Here is a 14,907-nt window from a genome sequence, read left to right on the forward strand (position 1 = left end):
TAATTAAATATAATATTTAATAATAATATTCAATACTATTTGGACTTGTAGAATTACCGAGAAAAAAAATATACGGACTTAGTGAATTACCGAGAGAAAAAAATATACTGACTTGTAAAATAATTGAGAAAAAAAATATAAAAATATAAGAATATATAAATATAATATAATATAATATAATATAATATAATATAATATAATATAATATAATATTTATATAAATATAAGAAAAAAAAATATTAAGAAAATTTACTATTTAATACTATTTGGACTTATAAAACCGTTTAATAATCTTGTAAAATTTAAAATCAACAAAATAACTAATAATTATTTGGACTTGTAAAATCTTAAATAATAATAATCTGTAATATTCGAACTTAATAAATAATTATTTGTGTTCGATTAAGTAAGCGAGGGAAATGTCATGAATGACATGGATGTGTATTTTATATTTTTCTTCACGTATGCAAGTATGTATAATATATAATTAACATTACTGAGATATATTTAAATATACATTCATATATTTATGTATATTTTTTTTAAGTATATTGCATTAGTAATTGGTGAAAAACATTTGATAATAATCGGACTTGTAAAATTTAAAACAAAACTTTTAATTATTTAGACAGAAAATATTTGATTAAATTCAATATTATAGATAATTTATCTAAGATTTTTCTTTTAAGTTTATTCATTTGGTTTACAATTATTTCCCGAAAACATTTTAATAGTAACATAAGAAATTCAAATAAAATATAATCGGTTTTATGTAAAAAAAAATTTTTTTTGTAAAATAAATTTTATTTCTTTTGCTCAATCACAAAAATATTTCCCAATGCAACGTAAACATTTTTTTTTTTTTATGCATCAAAGACTGAATGATATTAAAATTCAAAAACCATTATAATATGACTGAAACCCTTTTATTAGAACATGAGGAGTGCCTGAGTGGCTTCTAACATTATACGAAATTCAGATCGTGAATTCTCGATTAATCGTTTCAACTTTCCAGAGAAATGAATATATACCCCTCTCCAATATTTACTAGAACTTATTTTACAACATTGAACATTTATAATGAAATGCAAATCGTATTTCGTATTTATTTTCTCTTGTAATCAAAGCATCAATTAAATATATTTTATTAGGTCTATCGCAAAATCTCTGACCGTCAATTTCCGATCACCACCAAAGAACAGATGGAACCTTACGGGTTATCGTAGATCAATTACTAATATAAGTCACACGTACGGCTGATAGTTAATTTAATTTTTTTTATTTTTAAAAAATATAAGGATTATTCAGGTCTATACTGGACAACTAATTACAAACAAAATGTTCATCTTTTGTTTATACGTATGTAAACGAAAACCTTTTTTGGAAGGGATATTAGATTTATATTGTCATATCGACTTTCATAGTAGATTTCCGAGGTCTGGAACTCATTTAGACCATTTTTTAAATCTATATCCTAGGGTCTTATTTTACAGAAATGGTAGATTTCATATTTCATTGATTTATTGACCCAAATTAATAGATTTAATATTTCATAAAATATGCTATAATATAAATATTTTATATTATTTTAAATTTTATAAACCATTGTTTGTTTATATTATAAACAATTATTTTATAACTACTTAAAAGTTACTATGATAAAATATTATAATTTAAAACAATGTGTTTAATTATTGAAAATTTAATTTAGGTACACATAATATATAATTAATTATTTTTGGAAAGTATATCTTATTGTTATTGATCGCTTGTACATAAGTTAAGTACTTGCATTCAGTGATTAGACAACCGATGGTAACCAATTATAGAACAATAATGTGCTGTTCCTCCGTGACTGATAACGATGCATACACGGTGTGTTCTTATTTGAAAAATGGTACGTAACAATATAATAATGTGTACTTAACATCATATTGATTATTAGACTATCAATATTCCATGATATCAATTTATCATGTACGAAAACGGTTTTTTCCCTCATCATAAGTTTGTATTTTTTTATAATACTCCAAAAAAAATAATGTTTTATTCGAATCAATAGAACGTGTATGTTCTTCATCAACCCATTACCGTTTGAAACTGTTATGTCAACTAGATGGATAGACCGACATAACTAAATAATTATTTTCCTCGAGTTATTTGATGTAATAGTAGATAGTTTATCAGAAGTTAATAAGAAATAAGTGAATGGGAAGATATTGATACATCATCAAAAGCTAAACGACTTATGATAATTACTGAACAACCAGAATTTATTATAACAACACACATCAATTATTACAGGAGGTCATTTGTATTTGAAAACCTCAGAAAACATTTGATCATTCAATGCAATAATGACGGTAAGATTTAATTAATTTTTTTTTCAACTATTTGTAAATATTGTTTACATTTTATTTTTCAGAAAATCCCTTGGAAAATCCATAAAATCCTCAGTCCTGAAAATGAAGTCTAATTTTTTTTATAATATAAAGATACAGTTTTATTTTTTATTTTATTGCTTTTTTTAATACATTTTTTTGCTTAAATTTAAGTTTTTTAAATGCTTATTTGAGAGTTTATAATGATGTTTTTAAGTGCTTATTTAAGCGCTTATTTTAATGATTTTAAGTGCTTTAAGTCCCGAGCCCTGGTGATCAGTATGATGATATCTAAATCTGTAATTTACGATAAAAATATAAAAATCATTCAAGTATTCCATGAGATAGTTTTATCTATGAACAAATAAATAAATAGGTAGATGATCGAAATGTCTGAATAACTGAATATTTAAGTACAATAAACAAATGTAAATGACAAACGGTCGTTCTCAGTGCATCAATGTCTTAAATATAAATGAATATTGAATAAAAATAATAAAAATACTTATTAGTATTTTAATTTTTTTTACTATTATAATTGTAAATTGTTTATTTAATGTATATATAGGTATAAAAAGTATAATAGATATATAAAAGTATTCTGTTTCAGAATTTGAAACTAAAATTCCATCACGTTTATTATATTATGAAATAGTAAATTATAAAAAAAATTAGTTTTCAACAACGTTTTTTAACTACAATTTACAGTTCAACTTAGTTTGTCTAAAAGTACATCAATTGGTCGATTGTTGTACGTGTAAAATATGTATAAACGTATAATCAGTGGGGTCGTATAGTTGTATTAACGAGAAAGCTACCACATTTGAGACAAGTCAAATTAATTCGTAGTTTAATATTAACTAAGACATAAAATTAATGAACTATACTTAACAATAAAAAATGTTATAATTTGACCTCCTAGCAGGTATCACAATAATACATAACTTTTTATACTACCGCCTTTCCGACGTACGTGATAATATTACTTAATGAATAATATTGACCATGGCTGTAAATCTACATCCTATCCTATATATATAGTGTAGATATTCGTATACTCTTATATAGATACTTTCGTTTATAGCACACAAGAAAACCTTGATAGATGCATTTAAAATATAAGAAATAATATTAAAGTTTCAAGGAAGCAAGAAAGGTGTGTAAAATGCTTACGTTTAGGTGAATACTTTGAGTCAGTGGCGTAAACAAGGGGGGTGTTTTGGGTGTCTAGACCCCCCTTGAATTTATAGAAATTTTTTCGATGACTATCGAACTTTTTTTAAAATGTATAACGTTCAACTGCCATCATATTTCATTCATAAGGTTTATTAAAACACATTGTCATACTATTATAGCAATTAAATGTAAATTATTGTGTACCAACTCATGAATGTACATAATGATTTTTATTCATATACGAGTAGTATACAAAACAAATTATGAAATATATCATCAATTATCTTTCAAATAAGCATATTATTATAACCATGTAAACTATTATATTATTAAGATAATAATGATAATCATAAATGTGTATCTTTTTTTTATTTTTTCCAATAAATCGGCAATATACCTTCCACTTGGAAATGCCACACAAATGGAGATAACTAATTGCTTATATTTTCGATTTATCGTTGTTAAACGATGGATAATATATTTTTTTGACTGTCTGTGTCTACATATTATTATCACACCAGTTCAGGTCCTATTTTTATGTGCACCCCATCGCACAATGTATACCACGAATGTACAAGTGTGCACTACGGTTTTAATGTGTGTGCACTACGGTCTACAAAATAAAAATTAAATAATAAGCCAACTACTAGAAAATATGAGTATTATTGAATTTTTTAAAATTTAATTTATATATATATATATATATATATAGTAGCTCCATGGTACGTTAGCAACAACACCCTTCACAACGACCTCAAAATTTCCTATCTCTCTGCTTTTGCTTCCACTCACTATAAAAAATTTCACGCCAACACATTAGCTCATTCAAATCCACTTATATCTAATCTTTCTTCTCTAACTATCCCCGATAATCCACCCCGACGCTTAAAGCATAATTGGCCACGCGACCTCCTAAACAAATAAAAAAATACTAAAAAAAAAAAGTTGAAGTAGCGTTACTGGACGCCCCCTTCATTCAAGCCGTCAAGCACTGAACATTTTTGTTATTATTATTACTTATTGTATTGTCTATACAGATTGTATATATTCGTTTTTTAAAAAAAATATATATATATATATTATGTACCTATGTAATATATTCCTTTTTCTAAGACAGTAGTGAGACTAAATTTTCATTTAAAGCCGTAAAATCAAGTGTGCAGTCCGAAATTATACAAATAATAGGGCCTGCACCAGTTCAGTTGTTCGAATGCTATTGTCGCCGTAAAACAAATAAAATGAGTAAACAAAGTAATAAAAATATAACTGATTTTTTTTTTTAGAAAACTTGAAAACTTTAAAAATACTAAAAACATACCTTAAAACAGTGTTTCCCAATCTATGGGTCGCGACCCAAAATTGGGTCACGATATATTTTTTATGTGTCGCGACTGTTGACCAGTTGCATCAGGCAGTACTATTTATAATTATTTATAATACTATATTATTGCATATTTTAATTTTTTTTTTAGTTTTGGGGGAGGGTTGGGTCACGTTATTAATTAGCAGTAAATTTGTGGGTCGCCATTACAAAAAAGTTGGGAAACACTGCCTTAGAAACTCAATATCAGAGTGTAGACAGTGCCGTAACTAGAGTGTCGAAGACCCAAGTGCAGAAAAATTCACATGGGCCTCTCTTTCTTGAGATACATAAAAAAGTAGGACTGATTTCATACTATGGGAATTTTTTACTCCTTAGATCGGATAGTATTTGTAGATGTACTGAATTTTAAAGAACTGATAGATGATTTTCTCGCTGGAACAATTCTGTGTAAAGCTTCAACTTAGTAGGTATACAAGATCACAATTGTGTATTGGGTAGATTTTATTAATAAAAATACTCGTAAAATAAACTACAAAGATAGATAAAATATATAATATTAATATATGATAATTGATTTTATAAATATGATTTACAATAAAATATAAAAGTAATGTATTTATGTCATTCCAGGCTTAGTAGTTTTCCCAATATGTAGGTAAACAATTCCAAATAAAACGAACCAGACTTTTACATTTTGTTATATAAAATTAAATACTAGATAATAATACAATAATCATGACCCTGCGGGTCCTAGTGCTGTGCACCACCTGCACCCAGTGGCGTATCCAAGGGGGGTTAGGGGGTTATAACCCCCCCCCCCCGAAAATGTTTAGTGTATGTATATTGTTTATTGATTATAATAAATACACACAAAATTCAAAAAAAATTTAATGTTCCATTTTTTTATAACCCCCCCCCCCCCAAAAAAAAAAAAATTCTGGATACGCCACTGCCTGCACCTATGATTTTTACGGCACTGAGTGTAGACTAAATGGATTAGCATCAATTAATGTTCCCTGTGAAATTGCAGTTAGGTACTGCAATGATATAAAAGAAGAGTTAACTCGAAGAAAAAACAAATAAGTAAAATTGTAATACGAACAAAAAATATCTAAAACGTAATTATATTTGACGTGACTACTAAAATTATTTGAGGTTTACATTTAAAAATACATTTTGGCAATGATTTTCGGTTTATCGAATGAATGCCAGACACAGAAATAATTACAGCGGTAGGTTTAAATAAGATAATACAATAAATATTAAATAGTAGTGATTCAAAATTCTTCAACTATTAGATTTAAAAAAAAAACTGTACAGCTGTAAATATTATATTATACCACTGGCGGACACCTCCTTGAAAAAATCATAGTTGCGCCACTGTATCGAGTATTACTACTTTTTTTTTCTCTATATCATTATTATGGCACGGATTTTTATGTAATAAAAAAGTCAAAATATGTAAATATTTATGTTCTTATTTTTGCTAAAATATGTATTAAAAAATGTAAAATATTTAACAAAAAAAATCGGTATTTTGCATTAATTTTTAATTATTAATTTAATCATCTTTATTGTTGTCTTCTTCGGAACAGTTGGATAAGACGTACATTTAAAGATTTTCAAATTTTAATCTACGGCGGTTAGATTTAAAAGTCAACTCGTAGCGGCTGAGGGTGCATCCATCCAACGTCAATCGAGGTTAATGGGGCATATTTCATACCACATATGTCGAATGGTGTTACTTCAATATAATTTGACATATTTTCATTTATATTAATAAGATTATATCTAATAATTTTAATTTTTTTGTAAACCAACGTATTACCCAGTACGTAGTTTAATTAATTTTTATTATAAATCCGGATTCTCCTTAAACTTAATTTCATTGAATTTCTGCATTTTCCACTATCGAGAAACTTTCAATTATTGTTAGATTCAATGTTTCTAATATTTTATTATTTTAACCAAGAAAAAAAAAATTTCGGAAATATATGCTAAATTATTTTGCAAGTTATTATTTTACATAATAGCAGAAGTAATAGCGATTGTAGTATCTGAATCAAGATTTGAAATATTTTCTTTCATTTAATTCCAATATAATAATAGTAAATTAAATAAAAACTGTATTGAAATGGTATGAAAATGTGAAATATTTAAAAATATGTATTTACATCAAAATACGTGAAAATATGTAAAATAAAAGAAGATCTCATATTATTCAGGGTGTTATGAAACGTGCTTATTTTGAATTAGAATTGAGAAATTCACACTCAATAAATATATGTAATTACATAAAAATTCGCGCCCTAATCATTATCAATATATGATAAATAATTTAAAAACTTTTAATCGCGTCAACCAATTTTATGAAATAGTTTTAAAATCAACGTATTGTTTTTTATTTTCCATAATTAGAATGACCAGTCATAACCTAGCCATCATCAGAAATATTAGTAGATACCAACTCCTACTTTGTAAAATTAATAATCTAATGTAAGCTACTGTCAAGTTGGATACGATTTACAACTTTAAAAAATAACCATACACCCACATTCCGATTTTAAAGCAATTATTAATATTATAAACAATATCCAGATATAGATGATAATAATGTGTACACATACTTCAACGTTAAATTTTTAATTAGGTTAGGTAAATTAACTGTTATGTTTTATTTTCATTAAGTACGACGGTTATTAAAAGTAAGCGAAAAAATTCACATGGTTACATTACGTCGTGCTGAATGGTTCGGACCCGACGCCGACGACGTAAAAACCTCATTACGATTAATATAAATTTATTATTTAATATATCTACATAATAGTATACCTTTTACCTACATTAATAAAATTATTCTTAAATATATTTTAATATAAAAGTAACTATTAATATAATACAAAAATACACAAAATTATATAAATTAATATTCAATATTATCAATAGGTAGGTACCTACGGATTCTAAAAATTGAAATAAGATAAATACTTACATTGATTATTAAGATGTTATTAGATGTTCGTGAACAAATGTACGATATTACTAGTATATTTTTAGGGAAATAATAATGCTTTTAAATTATAACAATCGGAAAAAAAGCGATAACACCGGCAGTCCGACGCGTGTTGCTATGCTGGGAGTTCCGGAGTCCGACAATAGAAAAATACGATATTAAAAGTAATTAGTAAAGACCGTAGAGTTATAAGATATTTACTAACGTCAAGTTCAAATTATTTAAATTATAGTGTACGTAAAAAAAAATTATTCAAATAAAACATTTATGAAAGCAATAAAAATTTTCCCCGTCATTTTTTTTAGATCCCATTTGACAGGAGGGGCACGTGCCCCTGTGCCCTCCCTGAATTCGCCACTGGATGAAACTTATTTTATCGTTTGAAATCACCAGCCGCCACTGATTCTCATTTCCCGTTTCTACGGCGCGCACGTGCGTCAGCGTCGTTTCATGCTAATCATCGTTTATAATTATTTACCATATTTTCGGTTTTATCAAGTCCGAACAAACACGTTATCACGCCACCACCGCTGCCGTGATAACGTCGTCTTGTTTAACCGATAACAGTGTTCGGAACAGAGGTGTCTCGGCCGTGAATTGCGCGCTCGTATGTTCGCCGAGTGAAAAAGCGCATATTAGTGTACATCTGTGGTGATTCGTATCGACCGTCGATCGTCTCTAGTCGTTCGCACTACTCGGTCAGCCTTGTTGGTCGTATAACCAACGTCGATGCAATGTATTGGTCGTGAACGGCTACTCAACCCTGTTGGTGGTCATATAGCCAACGTCATGGCAATGCTTCGATCATGAACAACTAGTTGTGGTCCACCTATTCTCTTGCTCAACTGACGACCGATATATCGACAATGTCAAACACTGCAACGAATCTGGTCGTGTCGTGGCTCTTGACCTCTATCACCATAACATCCATCACTGCCTTGTATCCCGTCATCTTAAGTGAGTGTGTACCGATAAAGATTTATGAGATTTGTGTGATGATATCCAGGGACAGGTTAAACTTTTTCAGCGCTCGGTGCATACTTTATTTTAGTGCCCCTCCCTCTTAAACAACCTAAACATTAAAACATTAAATAGACAGAATTTGGAGAGCTGAAAAGGCCCATTCGTAATCTAAAATGCTCAAAATAATTTTTCAAATTACCATACTTGCCACGTATCTATAAATCATACACAGAAAATCAGCCACTACTTGCATGTTGATATAATAATAAATAATAATGATAATATTAATTTATATTAAATCGCATTGGGAAAATTATTATTCTTTCTACTAACAGTAGATAATTTACATCGCCAACATTTGAACAAATTTATTTCTAATTTTTAATGCCTTTTACACACTCTTCTGATTTTAGAACCCAGTGCCGTCACACGTATTGATCGTATCTAAAATCGGCCCTGGATAATATACACAAGGTATAAGTTAGTTTTGTGCCATTTTTATTATTGATGTTTGATTGAGGCATATTAAAACAACTTGGTATTGGTTTCGTTCTTTGATTTTAACTTTCTAATCACACAGATGAGCATTAAAAGTAATTGTTCACTTATTTATATTTATATGAAGAAGGTTAAGTTACAAATTAAAAAAAAAGTAATACTCATCAAATGTAATGTTTAAAAGTTAAGAAATTTGAGTGTTAGATTCAATCTGAAATGTGTAATTTACAATTTTAATTTACAAACTATAAAAATAATAGTAATATAAAAATGTAAAATGAATATAATTCATTTTATAATAAAAACAAAGCTAAATTTTTTTATGTAGGATTAAATATATTTAATCCTTTTTATAATGGAAAATTTATAAAGTATTTGTGTTCACTTATAATTCAAACAATTGGATTTTCATTCATCAATAAAATTCTATATTTTTATCATCTTATAAAGCATTAATTAATTTTTTTTTTCATAAGTATTAAATAAGAATTATGATTTTGGTTGAAGGTTATTTCTATATAAACAATATATTAACAATAAAAGCTCTCATCAATAGTTAATTTTAACTAAGCATAATATTCATTGAAAATTACAAATTATAAATGAGCCATGATTAAAACTTCAATAGCCAGTGAAAAAGTGTTGATTAGATTTATCACTATTTGGAATCATTAAAATATACATGCCATAATGAATTTTTATAATAATAAATAATAGTTGTCATAAAAATAAGATCAATTTGTTTTTTATTTACAGCCTCTGTAAACACTTTTTGACCATGTTAGTAATTGATAAAACTTTATATGGTATGAAAATATTTTTAATAATATCTGTTTAATAGTATAAATAAACCAAATATTTCAAATTTTACTGAAATAATTTTGTTTGGAATATTCGAGTAGCAATTTTATTATATTTACAATGATAATTAATAGTTTAAATCAATCAATATAGAAAAGTAAATATTGTACTATGAGTTCTGTTTAATGTGATTACATTAGTGTTGGTAATTCTATCAACTGGATGTTTCAAAACCATTTTTTTCTAATATACTTAAAATAAAATGAAAATAACATACAAATTAAAAAAAAAAGCATACAAAAATTTAAAAAATACATTTAAAATAATAAAACAGTCTTAGGTCTTAAATTTAACTTAAGTATTTTTTAATTTAATTTTGGAAAATATTGTTTTCCAAATTCAACAATTTTACTTACAATTTTTATAAAATGTTGTATAAGCTAAGGAATTTTCAACATTATTGCTGTTTCTCTTTGTAAACTTCCAACTTATCAGAATAGATAAGGAAAATAATTTATTTCTTAAATTGATTCATTTTTCATCTTATCTGACATACCAGGTAAATTTTTACTCCTACTAATTACAACAAACTAAATGACCCAATGCAATGTACAACATTATCATAAACTAAACGATACTGTATAAAACAACACATTGAAATATACTCAAAAATATTATTCATTTTATAACTTAATCATTTATCAAGTCATAAAAGTGATATAAATGTTCATATATAAATATTCATAAATTAGTTATCACATTAAACCAAACTCACTGTACTTATTAGTACAACATTTTATAATAAAACATATTATGTTAGTAATATAGTAAATACATAGTTAAATTCATAATTTAAAATAAATAATATTATTTATAATTCCCACAAAACTATCTTTATGAAACTGTATTCGAGTGATTCATTTTAATGAAGATTTATTTTCTTAATATAATATATTTCAACAGTTGGAAAAATAATTTTATTCTATAATTAGTTTTCTTCAGAGAATGTTGAAATATATAAAATGTAAATAGTGCACTAAAAATATTTTTATAATTTATGATATTATACATTTAATTTCTTATTTCTTTAGTTAAAGTTATAATCATTGATTATTTTATGAACAGAGGGTAAAATAATTTCATGAAATAATGATTATTAAATAATTGTGATTTATCCGATTTTTATTGTATAGTTTAAAATTTACATTTAGTGTAATTATTTTATTTTAATTATAATTGGATAAATTAAGAATTTTATCTTAAATTTAATTTAAATTATTCTTAAATAATATATAATTTTCAGTTCCTGGAGATGGAGGTAGTCGTATTGATGCTAAATTGAACAAGACGTCTGTTGTACATTATCTATGTGATAAAAAAACAAATGATTATGAGAACATTTGGTTGAATCTGGAACTATTAGTGCCATATGTAATAGAATGTTTGGTTAGTATCCAATTGTACAGAGCTGTTTAATTCTTATATCTCTTACAAATATGTATTAACAATTTAGATAGATAATATGAGATTGGTATATAATAATGTTACCCATACCACACAAAGTCCTCCAGGTGTAGATATTAGAATACCTGGATGGGGAAATTCTTCAGCAGTTGAGTACATTGATCCTAGTTTATCAATGTTTGGTGCTTACTTCAAGAATGTTGGTGATACATTAGTAAGCGCTGGTCTGGAACGAGATGTTTCTATTCGAGGAGCTCCCTATGATTTCCGAAGAGCACCCAGTAAGAATTAAAAATTATATTTCTATCATCTTAATAAATAATTAATTTTTGTCAGATGAAAATCAAGAATTCTTTGACAAACTAAAATTATTAACTGAAGAAACATATACACAAAATAACAACACACCAGTTGTGTTTATTGTACACAGTATGGGAGGTTGTATGACACTTAAATTTCTGCGAGCCCAAACACAAAAATGGAAAGATCAATATGTTAGAGCTATGGTTTCATTAGCTGGCGCTTGGGGTGGAGCTGTAAAAGCATTAAAAGTTTTTGCTGTAGGTATGCTAAAGAATAAAATAAAAATAATTTTAAAAAACCAATAGACAAAGACAAAATCTATGTTTTAACTATTTATTTTTACATATATAGGTGACGATTTAGGAGTTTATGTACTTAGTGGCAGTGTTCTAAAAGCTGAACAAATTACATCTCCAAGTCTAGCATGGCTATTACCATCTCCATATTTCTGGAAGCCCGATGAAGTATTAGTTCAAACAGAAACACAAAACTTTACAGTGGCAAATTATAAATCTTTCTTCGAGTGAGTATTTATTTATTTATTTATTATTATTTTTTTTTTGCAGCAACAAAAATGTTTTGTTTATTTGTTCATTACAGAGGTATAAACTACATGACTGGCTATGATATGTATCTAGATGTTAAACAGTTTATGGATTTTGGACCACCTGGAGTAGAAGTCCATTGTTTACATGGTGATTTAATTCCAACAGTAGAAAAGTAATTTCTTTAATTTATTGATCTTCTATTAGGGTTTTCAAATATATATTATTAATTAATTTTGCTATTCAAGAATGATATTTGGACCGGGAAAATTTCCATTAAAATATCCAAAACTTCAATATGGTAATGGAGATGGCACGGTCAACATCAGAAGTCTCTTAGGCTGCATGCACTGGACAAACATGCAAAAGCAAAAAGTATTTCATCAAGTATTTCCAAATGCAGACCACATGGCAATTTTAAGAGATGAACGAGTACTGGATTATATTGCCCAGCTCATGGAAAAACTTTAGTTTGCCAGTTATTTTAAATTTAAGTCATTACTTTTAGTTTCTATTATATTTTATAATTAAAGTAGTTTTTGTGTTCAATTGTATAGAATATAGATATTTAATGTAGGTAATTGGTAATAATATAACCAAATTTATTATGTTTGTTTAATGAATTAAAATTGACACACAAACAAAACTTCCTATTAGTATTTATTTTTGTTTTCATTAAAACATCTTAACTTAATTTTTTGTCAGTGGAATAATTTAAAATATATTCAGAACATAAATATATTTTTTATTGAATGAAAAACAACAATGATTAAAACAATTTAATGTTCCAATTCAAGAATTTTTTAAGTTTTCATATTATAATCAAGATTCTTAAATGTATTTTCTATTTGTATAAATCCATTTTACTGGTGTATTAATCAATTTAATAACTTATGTAAGTATATAAATGTTTTATTTATATGAATTTGACGCATGTTCTGCAAAGTATTGTGTTTTCAATATTAATATTGAATTTTGAATTTAAAAACTTCTATTTTGTATCAATAAAAGTATATTTATATGACAAATATTAATAACATGAGTAAAATATATTCTTATGTATAAATTTTTAAATGTTATATTTAATATTGATATTATTAATCATGTTGGTAATATTTTAATGACATTGTGAATTAATTTGGTCTAAGAATTGTTTTTGGTCAAACTCAGAACATTCTATAATAATGTTTATTATCTTTTACATGAACATTCAATCAGAATATTTACTATGAATGGTTAAATAACTAATATCTAAGGAAGGTATATTAAAAAATCCTTTTTTATAACCAAATATTTGCAAGAAAAGCTTTTAAAATAACTCAAACTTTACAAATTGACCGGATCAATATGGATTTCAAACCACAGGCTAAAATTCTATAATCCACCTGTAAACTATTATGAAACATTTTATAACATTCATTAATAACATAGAGTCTAGAATGAAATTATACAAATGTTTTTACCAATTGAATTCACTTTTTAATATTGATTCTTTTATAATAATAAGGAGCACTGGATTGATTATAAAGAATTCAATTTTTAATTGTTCAGTAATATTTTACAAATCAAAAACATTGAAATTACCTAATTAAAGACATTGGGAGAACTATTTCCATACTTACTAAATCATAAGAATAGTAAACGTTTTTCCTTTTTGTAATGCTTTTGTAAGAAAATTATATTGATACAATCAACATTTTTTTCAATATCCAAAATAGCGTACAATAACCTACATTTTTAATTTTTAACTATAAAAACTATAAATGTTTTACTAATAGAATCTCTGATGATCCATAAATATAAATATTGTGTTGTAACATTTTGGAAAATTTTGTTTCCCATCTTCAATATTGCATAATTAACTAATCGAGGCCGATAAATTCTTTGTTTGTTTACAAGGTTTTGTATTTGTATTACAAGTTGTTCACTAAATAAGATAATAATAATAAGAGGTTCATATTTAGGAGTATTATATAGGCAATTAATTTAGTATGGTTGTTGTGTTCAGGTATGATCAAACCGAAAAGTCAATAGACTAGTGCCAACACGTCATCGAATGCTTTTATTTCTTGGTTGTGTATCTCTACACATCTATCTATATTATAACAAAAACTAGTTATTACTCAATATTAATTTGATGACGTCAAAGATCGAAAAGCCGGTCGAAATTACGCGTACTGAGGATATAAATAAGCCAAATTTGGATTCCATGGGTACATTTAAGGTCGATTCACACTGGTCCGGGCCGGAGCCCAACCAGGTTTTAAAAAAATATTATCATATTGATTTTATTCTGACAATTCACACTTTTCCGGACCGAGTCCAGGCCGGGTATCCGTGCGGGATCCTGGTCAAAAAATAATTGTTTTAAACAATTCTCTATCCGGATGCCCGGACAGGTTGACGCCGGTCCGGACACGTCGTGACAAATGTGAATGA

The 14,907-nt window shown here is 26.6% G+C and overlaps 1 protein-coding gene across 1 annotated transcript; it reads left to right on the top strand.

The window, feature by feature from the left end:
• Positions 1 to 8,437: 8,437 nt before the first annotated feature.
• Positions 8,438 to 13,190, top strand: LOC112692087 (group XV phospholipase A2-like). The gene is made up of 7 exons (XM_025566637.1): positions 8,438 to 8,851; positions 11,460 to 11,602; positions 11,670 to 11,901; positions 11,957 to 12,184; positions 12,275 to 12,446; positions 12,524 to 12,643; positions 12,717 to 13,190. Exons 1-7 carry the CDS (start codon positions 8,761 to 8,763, stop codon positions 12,937 to 12,939), a joined length of 1,209 nt encoding a protein of 402 aa, XP_025422422.1. The 5' UTR covers positions 8,438 to 8,760; the 3' UTR covers positions 12,940 to 13,190.
• Positions 13,191 to 14,907: the final 1,717 nt, after the last annotated feature.

This window comes from Sipha flava, unplaced genomic scaffold, assembly GCF_003268045.1.
Source record: "Sipha flava isolate LNK unplaced genomic scaffold, YSA_version1 116_pilon_pilon, whole genome shotgun sequence".
NCBI lineage: Eukaryota > Metazoa > Arthropoda > Insecta > Hemiptera > Aphididae > Sipha > Sipha flava.